Genomic DNA, 22,754 nt, shown 5'->3' with positions numbered 1-22,754 from the left:
AGTTCTGTGGGGCCTGGATGTGGAAAGGGAGCTGTGGTTTCGGTGCATTATTACATGACAGCTAGAGACTGAGTGTGAACGAATGTGGCCTTTGTTGTCTTTTCCTAGCGCTACCTCGCATCTAAGGGTGTGCCGTATGCACAGGTAGGAACAGCCTAGTGGAACACCGCTCTCCCCCAAGCAGCCTCGTTTCCAGAAGCTTCTAAGGCTCCCGTGGCTGACCACCTAGTTGACCTTGGCCAACTTGACCTTTGACCTGGGATTAGCTTCTGGCCGACTGTGTTCCACCTAGATGCCGGTCAAGGTCACTTAAGACCACAGTAACACCTTTAATTGGTCCCCTGAGGTCACTAAGACCTGCTCTGATTGGTCCACTAAGGTCACAATAGCACTTGCTCTAATTGCTTCCCCTGAGGTCATGGAATGATGGCTGGGTTACGAGCTATTAAACCCATACCTGTACATTCCCTGATCAGGTGAGTGTCCGTGTTCCCTGGTCATGGGGTGTCCATGTTCCCTGGTCATGGGGTGTCCGTGTTCCCTGGTCATGGGGTGTCCGTGTTCCTTGGTCATGGGGTGGAGTCCATGTTCCTTGGTCCGGAGTCCATGTTCCTTGGTCCTCGGTTCTGGTCAAGACGTAGTTAAACTCAGATCTTTCGTCTCCCGTCATTCTAATGTTTCAATAACGTTTGGAATGTGATGTATTGCAACAGCAGTAGTCATTTCAGTAATTCATTCAAACTAAAGTTTCTTAAAACTTTTTTTAAGACAAGGTCAGCATAATTATTTGATACATGTTACCATGACGCCATGATTTTAAAAGATATATTTTAAAATGTAGCCTATTATCGCTAACTTCATCCTCGAAATTCACTTAAAATATGTATATTACTTTATAAAGTGTATATACACTTAAATCATGAGGCGAAGTACATTCACATTTAGATAAATAGTCAATATAGGTAATATTAGTGTGGAAAAATCTTAATTAAAATGGTTAAGAATGTAACAAAAAACGGGAGTGAATGCGACGACCCTCGCTTGACAAGTGGTCATAATGGAGGGTATTATGTCCCCTGGTGGACACCCCAGCTGATTGCTTCAGTCTCATGTCTGACTGAAAGGTTGTAGTTTCGTGTACAAGGTTCATGCTGTCGTGCACAAGGTTCGTGCTGTCGTGCACAAGGTTCATGCTGTCGCTGTCGTGTACAAGGTTCATGCTGTTGTGCACAAGGTTCGTACTGTCGTGCACAAGGTTCATGCTGTCGTGTACAAGGTTCGTGCTGTCGTGTACAAGGTTCGTATGTCATGTACAAGGTTCATGCTGTCGTGTACAAGGTTCGTGCTGTCGTGCACAAGGTTCGTACTGTCGTGCACAAGGTTCGTGCTGTCGTGTACAAGGTTCATGCTGTCGTGCACAAGGTTCATGCTGTCGTGTACAAGGTTCGTGCTGTCGTGTACAAGGTTCGTACTGTCGTGCACAAGGTTCGTGCTGTCGTGTACAAGGTTCATGCTGTCGTGCACAAGGTTCATGCTGTCGTGCACAATGTTCGTGCTGTCGTGCACAAGGTTCATGCTGTTGTGCACAAGGTTCATGCTGTCGTGTACAAGGTTCATGCTGTCGTGTACAAGGTTCATGCTGTCGTGCACAAGGTTCATGCTGTTGTGCACAAGGTTCATGCTGTCGTGCACAAGGTTCGTACTGTCGTGCACAAGGTTCGTGCTGTTGTGCACAAGGTTCATGCTGTCGTGTACAAGGTTCGTGCTGTCGTGTACAAGGTTCATGCTGTCGTGTACAAAGGTTCATGCTGTCGTGTACAAGGTTCGTGCTGTCGTGTACAAGGTTCGGGCTGTCGTGTACAAGGTTCATGCTGTAGTGTACAAGGTTCATGCTGTCGTGTACAAGGTTCATGCTGTCGTGTACTAGGTTCATGCTGTCGTGCACAAGGTTCATGCTGTCGTGCACAAGGTTCGTACTGTCGTGCACAAGGTTTGTGCTGTCGTGCACAAGGTTCGTGCTGTTGTGCACAAAGTTCATGCTGTCGTGTACAAGGTTCGTGCTGTCGTGTACAAGGTTCATGCTGTCGTGCACAAGGTTCGTGCTGCTGTGCACAAGGTTCATGCTGTCGTGTACAAGGTTCGTGCTGTCGTGTACAAGGTTCATGCTGTCGTGTACAAGGTTCGTGCTGTCGTGTACAAGGTTCAGGCTGTCGTGCACAAGGTTCGTGCTGTCGTGTACAAGGTTCGTGCTGTTGTGCACAAGGTTCGTGCTGTCGTGTACAAGGTTCGTGCTGTCGTGTACAAGGTTCGTGCTGTAGTGTACAAGGTTCATGCTGTAGTGTACAAGGTTCGTGCTGTCGTGTACAAGGTTCATGCTGTCGTGTACTAGGTTCATGCTGTCGTGTACAAGTACGTGCTGTAGTACACAAGGTTCATGCTGTCGTGTACAAGGTTCGTGCTGTCGTGTACAAGGTTCATGCTGTCGTGCACAAGGTTCATGCTGTCGTGTACAAGGTTCATGCTGTCGTGTACAAGGTTCATGCTGTCGTGTACAAGGTTCGTGCTGTCGTGTACAAGGTTCGTATGTCGTGTACAAGGTTCATGCTGTCGTGTACAAGGTTCGTATGTCGTGTACAAGGTTCATGCTGTCGTGTACAAGGTTCATGCTGTCGTGTACAAGGTTCGTGCTGTCGTGTACAAGGTTCGTATGTCGTGTACAAGGTTCGTGCTGTCGTGTACAAGGTTCGTATGTCGTGCACAAGGTTCATGCTGTCGTGTACAACGTACTACATCATTATTATTTACACTACATAAATTAACTGGTCAAGAAATACAGCAGGCACTTGACAGAGGTTATTAAGGCCAATGTGCACTTGCACTTGTGTCAATAGATAGATAAATGGAACAATAGATAGATAAATGAAACAATTATCACATATTGAGACATCTGATTAATGTAAAGCTAGACCCAACACCGAAACAGTGTCAATAGATTACTAATTAATGTATGAATAGCAAAGATTCTTGAAACATTAAGTAGTTTACTTAAAGTTACTTGTATTCAGTCAGTCTCTGTTGGGCTACAGAACAAAATGCTTCTACATTTAAAAAAAAAAGATAAATAAAAGGAATATATCGTCATGAAAGCACAGTAATTTGTAGATATTAATGACCTTTATTTTACATTCCAGTTCACATACTATAGTTAGGTTGTGTGGAGGAGATTTGAATTAGTCCTGTTACTAGTACATGAAAGAGGAGCAGGAGGCTCTCGTATAGACCTATGTTTCAAAGATAAAGATTCAAAATAATAGTTTCCCCCCTCCCTTCTCTTCTGTTGTTCTTTCAGAAAGATAGTTTTCTCGCCAGTTGTTCTTTCTAAAGGATAGTTCCATCCCCTCCTTCTCCTCCTTTGTTTTTTCTCCAAAAAGAAGAAACATTTTTGAAAAAGAATTGAGGTCAGTCCTTGAGGAGATGAGCTCCGTTTTCTGTGGAGACATTCGCGGTGTTCGGATATATGTATATTAGATATAGTTTATGAAATTACAGCTAAAATACGATAATAATTATACTAATTCTTATCAGATAGATATTAAGGTATATAATAGAATATCAGATGTGTTAAAGATATCGTTATTTATTGATTATTAATTTTAAAATTGGTATCAGTCGTTCGGACGCAGACTCGTGGTAAACAAGTGGACGGTGGAGTTGGGGACGCGGGGGAACGGGGAATATTCATTTTACCGACTCATTTTTAAGCGTTCGACGTCCTCTTCATGCTAGATATAATGTCCTGTGGCTAGAGGTGACGTAGTGGTGTGAGGAAAACCAGGAGCGACCGGGGAACTGCCGTAATACCAGTGGATTGAAAGGCTGGGCCTCTGTGTTTGTGGGGGGGAACCCCTCGTCAACGCTGTCAACTGTAAGTCAATTTAAATTTCCTTCCACCTTCCTGTCGGTGGCGTGGGTGAAATGACCACTTAACGACCCTAGGGAAGTGTGATTGAGTTGGTTGAGCTTGGGATCATACATTCAGACCACTTACGACCGTTGAGGTTGACAATGTGATCAGGAATGGAAGGTCTGGTGGTCATGGACCAGCCTGGGGTCCTGGCTGGTCTGGTCGATCAATATGGACGGAAAATGTGTCAGTTAATTCCTTACACTGACTGTATCCATTGATTCCTTATATTAGAGAGTTGATATTGCATGAATGTGTGATTTCAGGTATTGCATGTCCTACTCCCTCAATTTCAAAGTTCTCACACAATGGCCATGGCTTTGAATTAGAGGGAAAATTATATTAGAAACTAAGAATCGACTGGGATCATTTTTTTTTTCAAAATCCCTCAACTAAGACAATAGGGATCATGTAGGAATGTCATTATGTAACACATGAAGACTTTTTTTAAATGACAGTTGAAGACAAACGTCATCGCGGCACTTGTTTGAATTCATTAGAGCTTTTATTGATATTTATTAAATTGATTAAAAAATGATTGATACAACCAAATGACTCTTATGGGGGGGTATAGGCGTAGTTTATGTTTATTAGTGAAGCGCAGTCCATTAGATGCTGCCATGCATCAAGAGAATCTGAGTGAGTGCACGTCTTGTGAACATTTTCAGTGAGTTAAGATTCTTTTAAGAGATAGAGAGATTAGAATATTGCATGTGGTGGATCTGTTCCACATTTGGTCAGCCTCTTGTAAACTTACGATCTCACTATTTACCTCTTGAGCACAAAGATGCATGGCACCGTCTACTGTAGGACGTCTTCTCAATAATGATGAAATTGATGATTTACAAGTCCACACGTTGCCTGTAGTGTTGAGATAGGCTGGTTACTATTTTGTGTTTTATCTTAATATTTTATTTCTCTTTATTGTTTTATGACTATATTTTCCTTCTTAGTATTTGACTTTCTTTGATTGTAATATGACTTCATATTTTCCTTCTCCCTTGTAACACTTTGTAACACTACCACTGAGTTGTATAATACCTAAAAAAAAGTTATCTGGGTGAAAATGGTAAAGACCACCCTCGTAAATCGTTATATACAGTGAAAACAACCAGGATAGAACTGAGATCACGGACTTAGAAAGTGTTTGTCTTTTCTGATACTTTACCATTTTTATTCTTTTTCATTGAAGAAGGATAATCATCAGGGTTATGAAAAACATGAAAATGGATTTATTGTAAATATAATGTAGATGAAATTCTGGTATGTTTAGAAATTAACATCCAATTGAAACCTCACAGACCTCACTGGAATCCCAGGTTTACCTTAAATGAGTGTTATGGCTGAAGTTTGTAAACATAATTCTCCTGCTATGTAGGGCTGCACGGTCAAATATTTGTCTCTAGGATTTGTCTGCCAACAGATCTGAGGTCAGAAAAAAGGGGTAGTTAAGATTAATGAAATTGTATGATTTCATAAAAAGAAAGCATATCTCATCCCATTTACCCTAACAGCCCAGATTTTGATGTTAAAGACAAAATGTACTGTTATTCTTTTGCTGCATTGTGAGGGCATTTATTGATGGAATATGTATATCTGTATGAGTATAGACTGTGCTGAACAGCTGTATGTGAAAGGGGACTTTAACAAATATTTTTCAAATATTAAAGAATGTCTTTGCTGGTAGGGAAAGTTTGATGAAGTTTTCATAGGTTCTCTTGACCTCAACAAATATTCAGCCTAAATGTTTCTCAATTAACCACATATTTCCCTTGATCCATGTTACCCATACCACCATTATCATTGAACAAAAGGTAATCTTCGGGATTACTCTGTAGACCAGTTCTGCTAAGTTGTAAGAATATATACAGGGATGCAAAATTTGTCTTATTCTATAAAGAAAAATCAGAAAGGATCAGTAATGATATCACCTTCTCAACACAGGATTTTAAGAGGTTTATGGAGTGCATGGCCATGCATTTAGCCCCAGGCCTGACTTATGGAACTTAGTCTTCATAAAGAAATGCATGACTCCTCTGGCACATACACTTAATATCATCTGGAGAAAAAGTCTTGATTCTGGCATCATTCCCAAGATTCTGAAAGATATCAGCATTGCCCCATTCCATAAAGACTGATTTATAGCAATTCCAAAAACTATTAACTTGTATCATTAACATCGCATGTCATTAAAACCTTCAAAACAGTGCTAAAAGCTGACTGAATTTATTGCAGTGAAGAAGCTATATAACCCAGAAGAACATGGTTTTAGGGTGGAAAGATCTTGCCTCTGTCAGTTTCTTGACCAATATGGTAGGATTATTGAAGGTCTGGAAAACAAAGAAAATGCTGACGTGATTTACACATGCTTTGCAAAAGCTTCAGACAAATGAGACCATTGTGTCATTGCTCATGAAATGCAAAAGATAGGAATAACTAGAAAATGGCAGATGGATATACAACATTTGAACTGATAAATCACAACACATAATAGTAAACCATGCCACCTCCAGTGCCTCCATAGTAAATAGCTGTCTTCCAAGGAACTGTACATGCACCCCTCCTGTTCCTAACTCTTATACCTGACATTGCTGTAAACATGAACCACAGTTCCATATCATCCTTTGGAGTTGTTATAAGAATGAATACAAAAATCACATCAATATATGATGCTGGAAGGCTACAAAGTGACGTAAATGGAGTCTTTAGTTGGGCAATCAAGAGCAACTTTGATATATGGCTCAAGATCTGTCTCCTTACTACCACACTTTTCCTGTTTCTCCTATTGGTCTCCTAATTTTACAAATTTTGTATCCTTTGTCTGTCTAAACTCCTGTCATGAAACTGTGACATCCTCTCACCTGCAAGCCGAGGTTCTCTGCCTCAGGGATTTCAACATTCGCCATAAGGAAATGTTGAATTCCTCCCATATGAATGGTGGAGGGATTGAAGCCCTTACTTTCTCCATTCTCAATGATTTAGAGCAAAATATCTCCCACCCTACCCATATGTTTGACCGCTGTGACCACTCTCCTAATATTCTGGATTTGTTTTTCACCTTTAGTCCACCCCGCTGTAAATACACAATTTGCCCTTGATTCATCTGATCACACTCGTGTAGATGTATTTATTCTAACAGTACCTCCCCCCTCCAGCAGCCTCCTCTAAGTGTAAATACTGGCACCTCAACAAAGCTGACTGGAATAACTTGGAATACATCTTTTCTGACTTTCTGTTGGTAAATTACTGTCTCTTATATGGTGATGCTTATGTCTCCACCAAACACAGCACAGGTTATTCTTGCCGGAATAAGAACATTTATACTCTCTTCATCCACTCCATGGTTCAGCCGTTCGTGTTCTGAGGCCATTCAGGCAAGGGATTAGGCATATCGAACTTGGAAATACTCTCCTTCCTTTGGTTTCCATTCAACTTTTATCACTGTCCGTAATTGCTGCAAGCACATTAGCTGTTAGGCGAAGCATTCTTTTATCTGAAGAAGGGTCGATAACCTTCCTTGTCATCCTCTGATAGGTCTTTCTGGTCTTTAGCTAAGGGCATCTATAACAACTTCTGTTGCTCTACCTTTCCTTCACTTTTCTGTTCTGAAGGTACTACAGTTTTTTCTCCCGTAGACAAAGCAACTCTGTGATTCACATTTCTCCTCTAACTTCACCTTGGATGACTCTAACATTCCTTCACCCGCTGATGCTTCTCTTGCTAATCCTCTGCCTCTTTCCATAATCATTTTTGGACTGTCTGAAAAGCACTTCTTTCTCTGGACATAAGCAAGGCATAAGCCCTTGTACTGAAAGAGTGCCTCTGAACTAGCATCCATCCCTTGTACTGAAAGAGTGCCTCTGAACTTTCACCTGTGCTTGCTCGTCTGTTCCATTTCTGTATAAAAACCAAAGCTTTTCCTTTTCCTTGGAACCATGCATTATTACATCCCATCCTTAAGAAGGGTGACCATTCTGACTCTCCTTGGAAGTATGCATTGATACATCCCATCCCTAAGAAAGGTGACCATTCTGACTCCTTGGAAGCATGCATCGATACATCCCATCCCTAAGAAGGTTGACCATTCTGGCCCCTCTAGCTGTCATCATATTGCTTTGACATCTACATCTCCAAAGTCTTTGAATCTCTCCTCAACTCCCATATCCTTAGACTTCTTGAAAATTAGTCTTCTCTCTGGTCACCAGTATGGCTTTCGTAAGGTGAGATCCACTGGTGATATTCTTTCATCCCCGAAAGATTTTGGGGAGTCATGTTTAGTTGCCCTTGATGTATCTAAGGCTTTTGACAGGTTGTGGCATCAGGGTCTCATCAGTAAGCTCCCTCTTTTGGCTTTCCTTTCCCTCTTGTCTGTTATATCTTCACATCTTTTTTCCAAGCTCTTTTACTTTCACCACTCTTCTCTCACTGGTATTGTTTCTTCTTTTTGTATAATCCCTTCAAATCTTCACCCTTGCCTCCACAAAATAGTGATCAGACATCCCACCAGCTGCCCATCTCAGCACGTTTACATTCAGAAGTCACTTACATGCCTGTCAGTTAGTATGTAATAAAGAAATGCGTATTGACTATCTTTCCTTCTCACGTTTATACACTTGTGTATGCCTCTCTAATCATTCCTTTTTCTGCATACAACTCTATAAGCAGTTCACCATTTCCATTCATAATACTGAATAACCCCCCCCCCCCCAGTTATACCTTCAATTGCCATGTCATTCACCACATTCAAATCACCCATCACTAATACCCTGTCTTGCATCAAAACTGCTGACACATTCACTTAGCAGCTTGCAGAACATTTGCCTCTCATGATCCTTCATCACATAGCCAGGTGCATAAGCTCTGTTAATCATCCATCTCTTGCCAACCAATTTTGTTTCTACCCACATCATTTAACAATTCACTTCCTTACACTTTCACACACTCACAACTCCTGCTTTAGGAGTATTGGTAATCCTTCCTTAACTCTTATCCTCTCATCAATTCTTGCTTTTTCTCCTAAGACATTTCCAAACCATTCTTCCCCTTTACCCTTGAGCTTTGTTTTACTCAGAGCCCGAACAGCCAGGTTTCTTTCCTCAAACATGCAACCTATGTGTCCTCTCTTCTCATCTTGCTTACATGCACACACATTTAAAAAATACCTTAGCCTGAGCCTTCAAGGATGATGAACAATCCCTGCTTGGCTCCTTCTGGTTCATCCTTTCGAGACTGGAATACAAGAAGGGGAGGGTTTCCATCCTCTTTCTCCTGCCCCTTTAGTTGCCTTCTATGACAAGTGGGGAATACGGAGGCAGTATGATTTTTCCCTACCATAAAGATGTTAATTTTTATATCTGTTGCCTTACGTAAATAATTTTAACATGGGGAACTTTATTTATGCAAGACGATTTATTGGCACAGTAATGCTTTTTACTACCCACATCCCCTAGATGTTGAATATCAGTAAGTTGTTTGTATTGTAATGGGTGTTGTTCATTCTTTACATATATTAGGTTCCAAATAACTATTTGGTACAGGTCTCAAATGCTGAAATGTTTCAGTATACACAGTACATGACTCATGTAACCATGAGCACCAGCATGTGAAAATTACTGTAATTAAAAAACAAGATCCTAAAGTTTAAGTTTTAGAGTTCTTTCAGAAGGTAGATGGATGAAATTTGTTTGAACTTGTGATGATCAAACCAACCTCTAAATTTTTGTGAACTTGGAATTGTTTCACTTGCTTGTGATGAACTTTTGCAATGGTTAAGTTTTAGATGAGTCATGAACCTAGAACAATTGTTAAGGGCAGCAGTTGATAGGGACATATTGATTGATATACTTGGTGATACTTTTGATTTTTATAGGAAAATATCATCGCTGAAATGCGCATCGCAGTAGAGGGCTGCTCTCATGGGGAGCTTGACACCATATATAAAGCGATTTTGCACCTGGAACGTTTGCATAAAATTAAAGTGGATCTCCTCCTTTGCTGTGGGGACTTCCAGTGTGTTCGCAATGAACAGGATCTCAAATGCATGGCTGTCCCAGTCAAGTATATGGAGATGCATGATTTCTACAAGTAAGTTAGATTGTACATCCATATTTCTTTTATATTTATGTTTTAGTGAATGTGATTTTAGCTTAATGTTTCCTAATAAGGAAAATAGAATGTTGCCATAATACTACATATTAGGGTGAGATTTCTTTTGTTTCTTTTTCTTCAAATTTCCAAATGACATTTGCAGTATACATTTGTGATTGATAGTAATACATCACTTTGATTTGATTTGGTAAAAGTTATTTGTTTTACTTGGAAAACCTTGTGTGATACTTGAATTATTTTATATTTGAGTTTAGATGGTAAATGTCATTATGAGATGAAAAACAAATATAGTAATAATTTCCTTATATTTCCATATTTTATTGATCTTTGATTGTTCTCTGATATTTATGGTAGATGACGTATGACATATCTCCTTCCCTTTTGCTAGTTTCAAATATGGATCCCATACTTAACCTGGTGTGAAATATGAAAACAATGCATAGATTCAGATAATATAATACTATAGTATCTATAACGTGCAAATCAGTGAGTTTGATCATTAATTTTTATGCTGACTTCTTTCTGAATTATTCACCAGAGATTATAGATGGGTGAACACCTGTTATGAATTGGTTGAGACTGCATTTCCATATCAGGAGTTCATTATCAACACTATTAGGGTCATAGTGGGTCCCCAAAAAGCCATAGTCATATGGGGAGGGAGCTTTATGCTTGTGAGGCCAATTTTCTTGAACTGTCTTCACCACCATGCAACTTTTTAAACATATGTTTACTGCCTGTACTTAAATTTCCATTTACTGTCTGCATTCACAGTTTCATCTCTTGGCTTATTCTATTTATCCAGTACTTTGATGATATAAAAGTACATTACAACTTTTATGACAAATCTCTTCCGTAATTGCTTATTATGACCTCTTGTTGCTTTATCTTTGCACCGTTCACAAAATTGCTCTACATTGTCAAACTGGTCTAGAAATGACATTTGTGACCAAGTTTCCCACCTATTATTCACTTTTCCATAATGGACAAATTTATTTATGGCTTAGATTTAAACCTAGCTGTGTAACACAGCTCATATCTCAAGCACCATCTTCAATAGTCTCCACTTTTATTTTTTGTGATTCTTAAAATCAGGTAATCAGGCTTGAGAAGCATGTTCAACTGTAGTTCTCATATACAGTAAAACCTCTGTTATCCAAAATGCTTAGGGAATCAGCCAATTCAAATTACATCATTTCTGGGTATTGAATTATTTTCATATTAGGTAATGTGGTTGCCGAAGTGGTTGAGGATGTGTGGATCAGATGCTTTGAAGAATGTATGTGAGAAATACTTAGAAAAACAGATGGATTTGTATGTAGCATTTATGGATCTGGAGGTGTATGGTAAGGTTGATAGAGAAGAGATGCTTTGTGGAAGGTTATAAGAGTATATGGTGTGGGAGGTAAGTTGCTAGAAGCAGTGAAAAGTTTTTGCCAAGGATGTAATGCATGTGTATGAGTAGGAAGGGAGGAAAGTGATTGGTTCCCAATGAATGTCAGTTTGTGGCAGGGGTGTGTTGTCTCCATGGTTGTTTGATTTGTTTATGGATTGGGTGGTTAGGGAAGTGAAGAGCAAATGCAAGAGTTTTGGAGAGAGGGGCAAGTATGCAGTCTGCTGTGGGTGAGAGGGCTTGGGAAGTTGTTGTTTGTTGATGATACAGCACTGAAGGCTCATTCATGTGAGAAACTGCATAGGTTGGTGACTCAGTTTAGTGAAGTGTGTGAAAGGAGAAAGTTAAGAGTAAATGTGAATAAGAGCAAGGTTATGAGGTTCAGTAGGGTTGAGAGACAATCTAGTTGGGAGATAAGTTTCAGTGTTGTAAGTGGAGATGGTGAAAAGCTTGTAGATTTGTGCTGAAAAAGGACTGGTGATTGGGAATACCTAGTTTGAAAAGAGAAATATACATAAGTATAGGTATGTAAGAGAGATGGCCAGAGAGCATTATGGACTACGTTTTAATTGATAGGTGTGTGAAGGCATATGATAGAGTTGATAGAGATGCTCTGTGGAAGGTATTAAGAATATATGGTGTGGGAGGCAAGTTGCTAGAAGCAATGAAAACTTTTTATTGAGGATGTAAGGCATGTGTAGGAGTAGGAAGAAAGGAAATTAATTGGTTCTCAGTGATGTCGGTTTGCTGCAGGGGTGCGTGATGTCTCCATGGTTGTTTAATTTATTTATGGATGAGGTTGTTAGGGAGGTGGATGAGAGGGCTTGGGAAGTGAGTCATTTGTTGTTCGCTGATGATAGTGTTGGTGGCTGGTTCGGGTGAGAAGCTGCAGAAGCTGGTGACTGAGTTTGGTAAAGTGTGTGAAAGAAGAAAGCTGAGAGTAAATATGAATAAGAGCAAGATTGTTAGGTACAGTAGGGTTGAGGGACAAGTCAATTGGGAGGTAAGTTTGAATGGAGAAGAACTGGAAGAAGTGAAGTGTTTTATATATCTGGGAGTGGATTTGGCAGCAGATGGAACCTTGGAAGTGGAAAGTGAGTCACAGGGTAGGGGAGGGGGCAAAAGTTCTGGGAGCGTTGAAAAGTGTGTGGAAGGCGAGAACATTATCTCGGAAAGCAAAAATGGGTATGTTTGAAGGAATAGTGGTTCCAACAATGTTATATGGTTGTGAGGCATGTGCTGTAGATAGGGTTGTGCGAAGGAGGATGGATGTGTCGGAAATGAGATGTTTGAGGACAATATGTGGTGTGAGGTGGTTTGATCGAGTAAGTAATGAAAGGGTAAGAGAGATGTGTGGTAATAAAAAGAGTGTGGTTGAGAGAGCAGAAGAGGGTATTTTGAAATGGTTTGGTCACATGGAGAGAATGAGTGAGGAAAGATTGACACAGAGGATATATGTGTCGGAGGTGGAGGGAACAAGGAGAAGTGGGAGACGAAATTGGCTGTGGAAGATGGAGTGAAAAAGATTTTGAGCGATTGGTGCCTGAACATGCAGGAGGGTGAAAGGTGTGCAAGGGATAGAGTGAATTGGAACGGTGTGGTATACCGGGGACGACATGCTGTCAGTGGATTGAACCTGGGCATATGAAATGTCTGGGGTAAACCATGGAAAGTTTTGTGGGGCTTGGATGTGGAAAGGGAGCTGTGGTTTTGGTGCATTATACATGATAGCTTGAGAATGAGCGTGAATGATTGTGGCCTTTGTTGTCTTTTCTTAGCGCTACCTTGCGCACATGCGGGGGGAGGGGTTGTCATTTCATGTGTGGCGGAGTGGTGACGGGAATGAATAAGGGCAGCAAGCATGAATTATGTACATGTGTATATATGTCTGTATATATATGTATACGTTGAAATGTATAGGTATGTATATGTGCGTGAGCGGACGTGTATGTATACACGTGTTTGTGGGTGGGTTGGGCCATTCTTTCGTTTGTTTCCTTGTGCTACCTTGCTAATGCTGGAGACAGTAACAAAGTATAATAAATAATAGATAACATTGAAATGTATATATGTGGATCATCTTGTGGTGAACAAAAGGTGTTTGCAGGGTATAAACCCCTCTCAGCACAAATATCCATAAGATAACTTCCAGTCTCATTTACTCGAGGCACTTAACATTTACTATCTCACCAGTATTATCACATCCCACTTTCACATTCAAAACAAGTCTGTATTCTTTGATGCTTGAAACATTCCTTTTGCACTGCTTGTGAGATGTAGATAGCTTTGGGGAGCTGTCAGACAATTGCTGATGATGCCAGAAAGAGGCCATTGTTCATCCAAGGTGTGTACTAAATACTCAGATTTACAAGCCTAGTACACAACAACAGGCCAGAAAATACATGAGATGGTTAACAATCACCAGCACCACAAAACATGTGGTGAGTACTTGGATCACTGCGGTACGGTGCGTTTGTGATTTGAAATATTTTTATATATCTTTTTTCATTTTTCTATTTTCTCCTGATAATGGAGGACTGCCAACTGAAATTGAAAAACATACATTGTTTTGAAACTTTTTTGTGTCTTGAATAATTGATAACAGAGGTTTTACGAGACAGCATAAACTGCTTGTACTTCATTCTCTTATTTGTGTGCTTACATGCATAATATCTATTAGCAGACAGATAGCTTCAGTACTGAAAACAGTTCTTCCTGCATGGGGTACAGTGTTGACCCTCAAGTCTTTGTCATTCACAGATTCATGTGGCATGTTTCCTGGTAGATGTTAGTCATTTTAAAAACACCTTTCAGTAGGTACCATCCTCATACATATGCATTTACTTATGTTGAACTTCAAAAGCCATGTATCATAACCATTTCTGGAGCTTGTTTGAGTCCCTTTGTAAGTTGATGCCGTACTTGTTATACTTTATTTGTCTTTTGACATTAACATCATTATGGAATATTTTCAGTTATGAGTAGTCTCTCTGGCACTGTCATTTACATAGGTCAAGAAAAGCAGTTTACATAATTGAACTTGGGGCACATTTGATAATTCTCTCTTCAAAAAAGATTGTTTGACATATATTCTCTGTTTCTTTCCTCTAAGATTATTTACATCCATACAAGGTGTGTTCACCTATGTCTGACTTGAAAATCTAGGTCACTATCCCTCTATGTGGTATAGTGTCAAATGCTTTCTGACACTCCAGGAACACATAGTTAAACCTTTTTAGAAGTTTAAGAGATTTGTATGCATGACCTCCTTTCTGTGAATTGTTGTTGTCTGTTAGGTAATTCCTCTTTTGCAAATAATTGTCATTTTACTTTCAGATTATCTCTTCCAGTATTTTACAGACTGCATGTGCCAGATGTACTGGTCTGTATATAGTGCTCCTTCCTGATCTCTCTTCTGAGAGAGCCATGACATTTACCCACTTCCACTCTCATGGCTGTATGCCCACAATCAGCAGTTTTTTTTTATGTCAAATGGTCTGTCAGGTATTATTGTCCACTTCTTTGGCATTTATGGAGAAGTTTTTTCAGGACCATGTGCTTCATATTAACTGAGGCCCTTCAATAGTCTGCTGATGTGTTTACTCATTATTAGAATGCATTCCAAGCCCACTTTCTCATCCCAGCTCATGGCTTTAGTGTCTTCGGTGTAATATACACGTTTGAATTTATTCAGATTGTTGCCTATTTCCAGCTGTTCCTTCTGACTACCTGTTTGTTTAGCTGCTCTTTAATTGACATTTTACTTCTGATCAAATTTGTTAAAAGTTTTGAATTTTCCCTGGCCTTGTCCAATGTTTTTTTTAATGTTCTCTGCCACTTCTTTGTTAAGTGAGTGTTTACATTCCTTGCTCTCTTAATGCTTTCAGTAGTTGGCTGGCTGTAATGCTGCCTGTATTTTCTCTGTAAAGCCTTTTGCCTTCTTGCTTTTTATCTTGAAATTTTTATTAAATCAAATTTCTTTTCTAACCTTAACCCTTTCTTACTGCCATAGGTATCATTGTTTTAGATTTAACAGATCCTTGAATAATGGTGATCTGTGTTTTGGTAATGGAACTCAGTTTCATAGTTTATGTTCTCAAGGATTTTGTTAAGTTCCACAATTATGTCTCTTCAGAGTTTGTTTTCTACTTTGAGATCCTTTTCATGTCAGCATTAACCATGTAGTCAGACTCATGCATTGCATGATCACTTTTTTCAGATGGCATGTCGTATCTGATATTATCAGTTTCCCTGTTACTTTGTGTTGATGTATTGGCCTATGTTATTTCAGTGTGATCAGTGACCTGTTGATCCAAGAAATATCCTCCTACACTCCCAAGAATTTATTTTTGAGAAGAGACCCAGCTGTGCACTGAATGGGTTCATAGAGGTCAATGTAGAATTTCAAGAATTACTGAATGGTTCATATCAAAATGGGAAGAGAACTAAAGGAAGGAATTGTAAAAAGTGTTATTTCATAATCTTGCAAAGAATAATAATAAACCAGAGCAAATATAGTACTTAATGATAAAATTTTGTTTTATAGTTAAGGTACTTTGTTATTAAAACTTTGCTGTGTCTAATGATTGCATGTCTCTGGTTCGTACACTTACCTGATTGTTATTGTCTTTGTTCTTATCAAGAACTGTCTTTGTTCTGGTTTATTACAATTCTTTGCAGGATTATGAGTTAACTGCAGTTGAATTTGTTCCTTCAGTTACTCTTTCCATAATGCACTGTTTATAAGGACTGTTCAGGTTTTTTAAAAGCTTACATTTCCCTTATCATCTCTTTTGGTGCACAATTTTTTTTATATTCTTTTGGGTCCAATGCACAGAAAAGGTTAACGTTTTTTTCTATTTTTGAAAAGATTTATTATACTTTGTCACTGTCTCCCGTGCCAGCGAGGTAGCGCAAGGAAACAGATGAAAGAATGGCCCAACCCACCCACATACACATGTATATACATACACATCCACACACGCACATATACATACGTATACATTTCAACATATACATATACATACACAGACATATCCATATATACACACACGCACATATACATACGTATACATTTCAACATATACATATACATACACAGACATATCCATATATACACATGTACATAATTCATACTTGCTGCCTTTATTTATTCTTGTCCACCCCGCCACACATGAAATGACAACCCTCTCCCCGCGCATGCGCGCAAGGTAGTGCTAGGAAAATACAACAGAAGCCACATTCGTTCATACTTAGTCACTAGCTGTCATGTGTAATGCACCGAAACCACAACTCCCCCTCCACATCCAGGCCCCACAAAACTTTCCATAGTTTACCCCAGATGCTTCACATGCCCTGGTTCAATCCATTGAAAGCACATTGACCCTGGAATACCACATTGTTCCAATTCACTCTATTCCTTGCACACCTTTCACCCTCCTGCATGTTCAGGCCCTGATCGCACAAAATCCTTTTCATTCCATCTTTCCACCTCCAATTTGGTCTCCCACTATTCCTCGTTCCCTCCATTTCTGACACATATATCCTCTTTGTCAATCTTTCCTCACTCATTCTCTCCATGTGACTAAACCATTTCGAAACACCCTCTTCTGCTCTCTCAGCCACACTCTTTTCATTACCACACATCTCTCTTACCCTTTCATTACTTACTCGATCAAACCACCTCACACCACATATTGTCCTCAGACATCTCATTTCCAACACATCCACCCTCCTCCGCACAACTCTATCTATAGCCCATGCCTTGCAACCATATATCATTGTTGGAACCACTATTTCTTCAAACATACCCATTTTTACTTTTCGAGATAATGTTCTCGCCTTCCACACATTTTTCAATGCTCCCAAATGTTCTCGCCTTCCACACATTTTTCAATGCTCCCAGAACTCTTGCCCCCTCCCCCACCCTGTGACTCACTTCCACTTCCAAGGTTCCATCTGCTGCCAAATCCACTCCCAGATATCTAAAACACTTCACTTCCACCAGTTTTTCTTCATTCAAGCTTACCCCCCAATTGACAAGTCCCTCAACCCTACTGCACCTAATAACCTTGCTTTTATTCACGTTTACTCTCAGCTTTCTTCTTTCACACACTTTACCAAACTCAGTTGCCAGCTTCTGCAGTTTCTCACCCAAATCAGCCACCAGTGCTACATCATCAGCGAACAACAACTGACTCACTTCCCACGCTCTCTCATCCACAACAGACTGCATACTTGCCCCTTTCTCCAAAAATCTTGCATTCACGTCCCTAACAACTCCATCCGTAAACAAATTAAACAACCATGGAGACATCACGCACCCCTGCCGCAAACCAACATTCACTGAGACCCAATCACTTTCCTTTCTTCCTTCTCGTACACATGCCTTACATTTCTTTCTTTTCTTTTAAACTAATTGCCATTTCCCGCGTTAGCGAGGTAGCGTTAAGAACAGAGGACCGGGCCTTTTTTGGAATATCCTTACCTGGCCCCCTCTGTTCCTTCTTTTGGGAAATTAAAAAAAAAAAACGAGAGGGGAGGATTTCCAGCCCCCTGCTCCCTCCCCTTTTAGTCACATTCTACGACACGCAGGGAATACGTGGGAAGTATTCTTAATCCCCTATCCCCAGGGATAAACATACGATAAAAACTTTTCACTGCTTCTAACAACTTGCCTTCCACGCCATTTATTTTTAATACCTTCCACAGAGCATCTCCATCATCTCTATCATATGCCTTCTCCAGATCCATAAATGCTACATACAAATCCATTTGCTTTTCTAAGTATTTCTCACATACATTCTTCAAAGCAAACACCTGATCCACACATCCTCTACCACTTCTGAAACCACACCGCTCTTCCCCAATCTGATGCTCTGTACATACCTTCACCCTCTCAATCAATACCCTCCCATATGATTTCCCAGGAATACTCAACAAACTTATACCTCTGTAATTTGAGCGCTCACCTTTATCCCCTTTGCCTTTGTACAATGGCACTATGCATGCATTCCGCTAATCCTCAGCACCTCACCATGAGTCATACATACATTAAATATCCTTACCAACCAGTCAACAACACAGACACCCCCTTTTTTGATAAATTCCACTGCAATACCATCCAAACCCGCTGCCTTGCCAGCTTTCATCTTCCGCAAAGGTTTTTCTACCTCTTCTCTGTTAATCAAATCATTCTCTCTAACCCTCCCACTTCGCACACTACCTTGACCAAAACACCCTATATCTGCCACTCTATCATCTAACACATTCAACAAACCTTCAAAATACTCACTCCTCACATCACCACTACTTGTTATCGTCTCCCAATATCCCCCTTCTCTGATGTTCCCATTTGTTCTCTTGTCTTATGCACTTTAGTTACCTCCTTCCAAAACACCTTTTTATTCTCCCTAAGGTTTAATGATACTCTCTCACCCCAACTCTCATTTGCCCTCTTTTTCACCTCTTGCTTCTTTCTCTTGACCTCCTGCCTCTTTTTTTTAACACCTCCCAGTCATTTGGACTATTTCCCTGCAAAACTCATCCAAATCTCTCTCTCTTCTCTTTCACAAATAATCTTTCTTCTTCATTCCACCACTCACTACCCTTACTAATCTGCCCACCTCCCACGCTTCTCATGCCACAAGCATCTTTTGCGCAAGCCCTCACTGCTTCCCTAAATACATTCCATTCCTCCCCCACTCCCCTTACATCCTTTGCTCTCACCTTTTTCCATTCTGCACTCAGTCTCTCCTGGCACTTCCTCACACAAGTTTCCTTCCCAAGTTCACTTACTCTCAACACTCTCTTCACCCCAACATTCTCATTTCTTTTCTGAAAACCTCTGCAGGTCTTCACCTTCGCCTCCACAAGATGATCAGACATCCCTCTAGTTGCCCCTCTCAGCACATTAACATCCAAAAGTCTTTCTTTCGCACTCCTATCAATTAACACTTAATCCAGTAACGCTCTCTGGCCATCTCTCCTACTTACATTTATTTTATATTTATTTATTTTGCTTTGTCGGTCTCCCGCGTTAGCGAGGTAGCGCAAGGAAACAGACGAAAGAATGGCCCAACCTGCCCACATACACATGTATATACATATACGTCCACACACGCAAATATACATACCTATACATCTCAACTGTATACATATATACACACACAGACATATACATATATACACATGTACATAATTCATACTGTCTGCCTTTATTTGTTCCCATCGCCACCTCGTCACACATGAATAACAACCCCCCTCATGTGTGCGAGGTAGCGCTAGGAAAAGACAACAGAAGCCACATTCGTTCATACTCAGTCACTAGCTGTCATGTATAATGCACCGAAACCACAACTCCCCCTTCCACATCCAGGCCCCACAAAACTTTCCATAGTTTACCCCAGATGCTTCACATGCCCTGGTTCAATCCATTGAAAGCACATTGACCCTGGTATACCACATCGTTCCAATTCACTCTATTCCTTGCACACCTTTCACCCTCCTGCATGTTCAGGCCCTGATCACACAAAATCTTTTCATTCCATCTTTCCACCTCCAATTTGGTCTCCCACTATTCCTCGTTCCCTCCATTTCTGACACATATATCCTCTTTGTCAATCTTTCCTCACTCATTCTCTCCATGTGACTAAACCATTTTGAAACACCCTCTTCTGCTCTCTCAGCCACACTCTTTTCATTACCACACATCTCTCTTACCCTTTCATTACTTACTCGATCAAACCACCTCACACCACATATTGTCCTCAGACATCTCATTTCCAACACATCCACCCTCCTCCGCACAACTCTATCTATAGCCCACGCCTTGCAACCATATATCATTGTTGGAACCACTATTTCTTCAGACATACCCATTTTTACTTTTCGAGATAATGTTCTCGCCTTCCACACATTTTTCAATGCTCCCAGAACTCTTGCCCCCTCCCCCACCCTGTGACTCACTTCCACTTCCAAGGTTCCATCTGCTGCCAAATCCACTCCCAGATATCTAAAACACTTCACTTCCACCAGTTTTTCTTCATTCAAGCTTACCCCCCAATTGACAAGTCCCTCAACCCTACTGCACCTAATAACCTTGCTTTTATTCACGTTTACTCTCAGCTTTCTTCTTTCACACACTTTACCAAACTCAGTTGCCAGCTTCTGCAGTTTCTCACCCAAATCAGCCACCAGTGCTACATCATCAGCGAACAACAACTGACTCACTTCCCACGCTCTCTCATCCACAACAGACTGCATACTTGCCCATTTCTCCAAAAATCTTGCATTCACGTCCCTAACAACTCCATCCGTAAACAAATTAAACAACCATGGAGACATCACGCACCCCTGCCGCAAACCAACATTCACTGAGAACCAATCACTTTCCTTTCTTCCTTCTCGTACACATGCCTTACATTTCTTTCTTTTCTTTTAAACTAATTGCCATTTCCCGCGTTAGCGAGGTAGCGTTAAGAACAGAGGACTGGGCCTTTTTTGGAATATCCTTACCTGGCCCCCTCTGTTCCTTCTTTTGGAAAATTAAAAAAAAAAAAAACGAGAGGGGAGGATTTCCAGCCCCCCGCTCCCTCCCCTTTTAGTCACCTTCTACGACACGCAGGGAATACGTGGGAAGTATTCTTAATCCCCTATCCCCAGGGATAAACATACTCGATAAAAACTTTTCACTGCTTCTAACAACTTGCCTTCCACGCCATTTATTTTTAATACCTTCCACAGAGCATCTCCATCATCTCTATCATATGCCTTCTCCAGATCCATAAATGCTACATACAAATCCATTTGCTTTTCTAAGTATTTCTCACATACATTCTTCAAAGCAAACACCTGATCCACACATCCTCTACCACTTCTGAAACCACACCGCTCTTCCCCAATCTGATGCTCTGTACATACCTTCACCCTCTCAATCAATACCCTCCCATATGATTTCCCAGGAATACTCAACAAACTTATACCTCTGTAATTTGAGCGCTCACCTTTATCCCCTTTGCCTTTGTACAATGGCACTATGCATGCATTCCGCTAATCCTCAGCACCTCACCATGAGTCATACATACATTAAATATCCTTACCAACCAGTCAACAACACAGACACCCCCTTTTTTGATAAATTCCACTGCAATACCATCCAAACCCGCTGCCTTGCCAGCTTTCATCTTCCGCAAAGGTTTTTCTACCTCTTCTCTGTTAATCAAATCATTCTCTCTAACCCTCCCACTTCGCACACTACCTTGACCAAAACACCCTATATCTGCCACTCTATCATCTAACACATTCAACAAACCTTCAAAATACTCACTCCTTCTCACATCACCACTACTTGTTATCGTCTCCCAATATCCCCCTTCTCTGATGTTCCCATTTGTTCTCTTGTCTTATGCACTTTAGTTACCTCCTTCCAAAACACCTTTTTATTCTCCCTAAGGTTTAATGATACTCTCTCACCCCAACTCTCATTTGCCATGTTTTTCACCTCTTGCTTCTTTCTCTTGACCTCCTGCCTCTTTTTTTTAACACCTCCCAGTCATTTGGACTATTTCCCTGCAAAACTCATCCAAATCTCTCTCTCTTCTCTTTCACAAATAATCTTTCTTCTTCATTCCACCACTCACTACCCTTACTAATCTGCCCACCTCCCACGCTTCTCATGCCACAAGCATCTTTTGCGCAAGCCCTCACTGCTTCCCTAAATACATTCCATTCCTCCCCCACTCCCCTTACATCCTTTGCTCTCACCTTTTTCCATTCTGCACTCAGTCTCTCCTGGCACTTCCTCACACAAGTTTCCTTCCCAAGTTCACTTACTCTCAACACTCTCTTCACCCCAACATTCTCATTTCTTTTCTGAAAACCTCTGCAGGTCTTCACCTTCGCCTCCACAAGATGATCAGACATCCCTCTAGTTGGCCCTCTCAGCACATTAACATCCAAAAGTCTTTCTTTCGCACTCCTATCAATTAACACTTAATCCAGTAACGCTCTCTGGCCATCTCTCCTACTTACATTTATTTTATATTTATTTATTTTGCTTTGTCGGTCTCCCGCGTTAGCGAGGTAGCGCAAGGAAACAGACGAAAGAATGGCCCAACCTGCCCACATACACATGTATATACATATACGTCCACACACGCAAATATACATACCTATACATCTCAATGTATACATATATATACACACACAGACATATACATATATACACATGTACATAATTCATACTGTCTGCCTTTATTTGTTCCCATTGCCACCTCGTCACACATGGAA

At 40.6% G+C, this 22,754-nt stretch overlaps 1 protein-coding gene across 1 annotated transcript in view; it reads left to right on the top strand.

The window, feature by feature from the left end:
• Positions 1-3,684: 3,684 nt before the first annotated feature.
• ldbr (lariat debranching enzyme) overlaps positions 3,685-22,754 on the top strand; it is a 127,757-nt gene continuing 108,687 nt past the window's right edge. The window contains exons 1-2 of the mRNA XM_071691515.1: positions 3,685-3,925; positions 9,834-10,048. Of these exons, the coding sequence (XP_071547616.1) occupies positions 9,852-10,048 (197 nt within the window). The 5' untranslated portion in view covers positions 3,685-3,925; positions 9,834-9,851. The remainder of the gene's footprint in view (positions 3,926-9,833; positions 10,049-22,754) is intronic.

This window comes from Panulirus ornatus, chromosome 50 (genome assembly GCF_036320965.1).
Source record: "Panulirus ornatus isolate Po-2019 chromosome 50, ASM3632096v1, whole genome shotgun sequence".
NCBI classification, from domain to species: domain Eukaryota; kingdom Metazoa; phylum Arthropoda; class Malacostraca; order Decapoda; family Palinuridae; genus Panulirus; species Panulirus ornatus.
The sequence above is the reverse complement of the archived record's forward strand: the minus strand, read 5'-3'. Positions and strand labels throughout refer to the sequence as shown.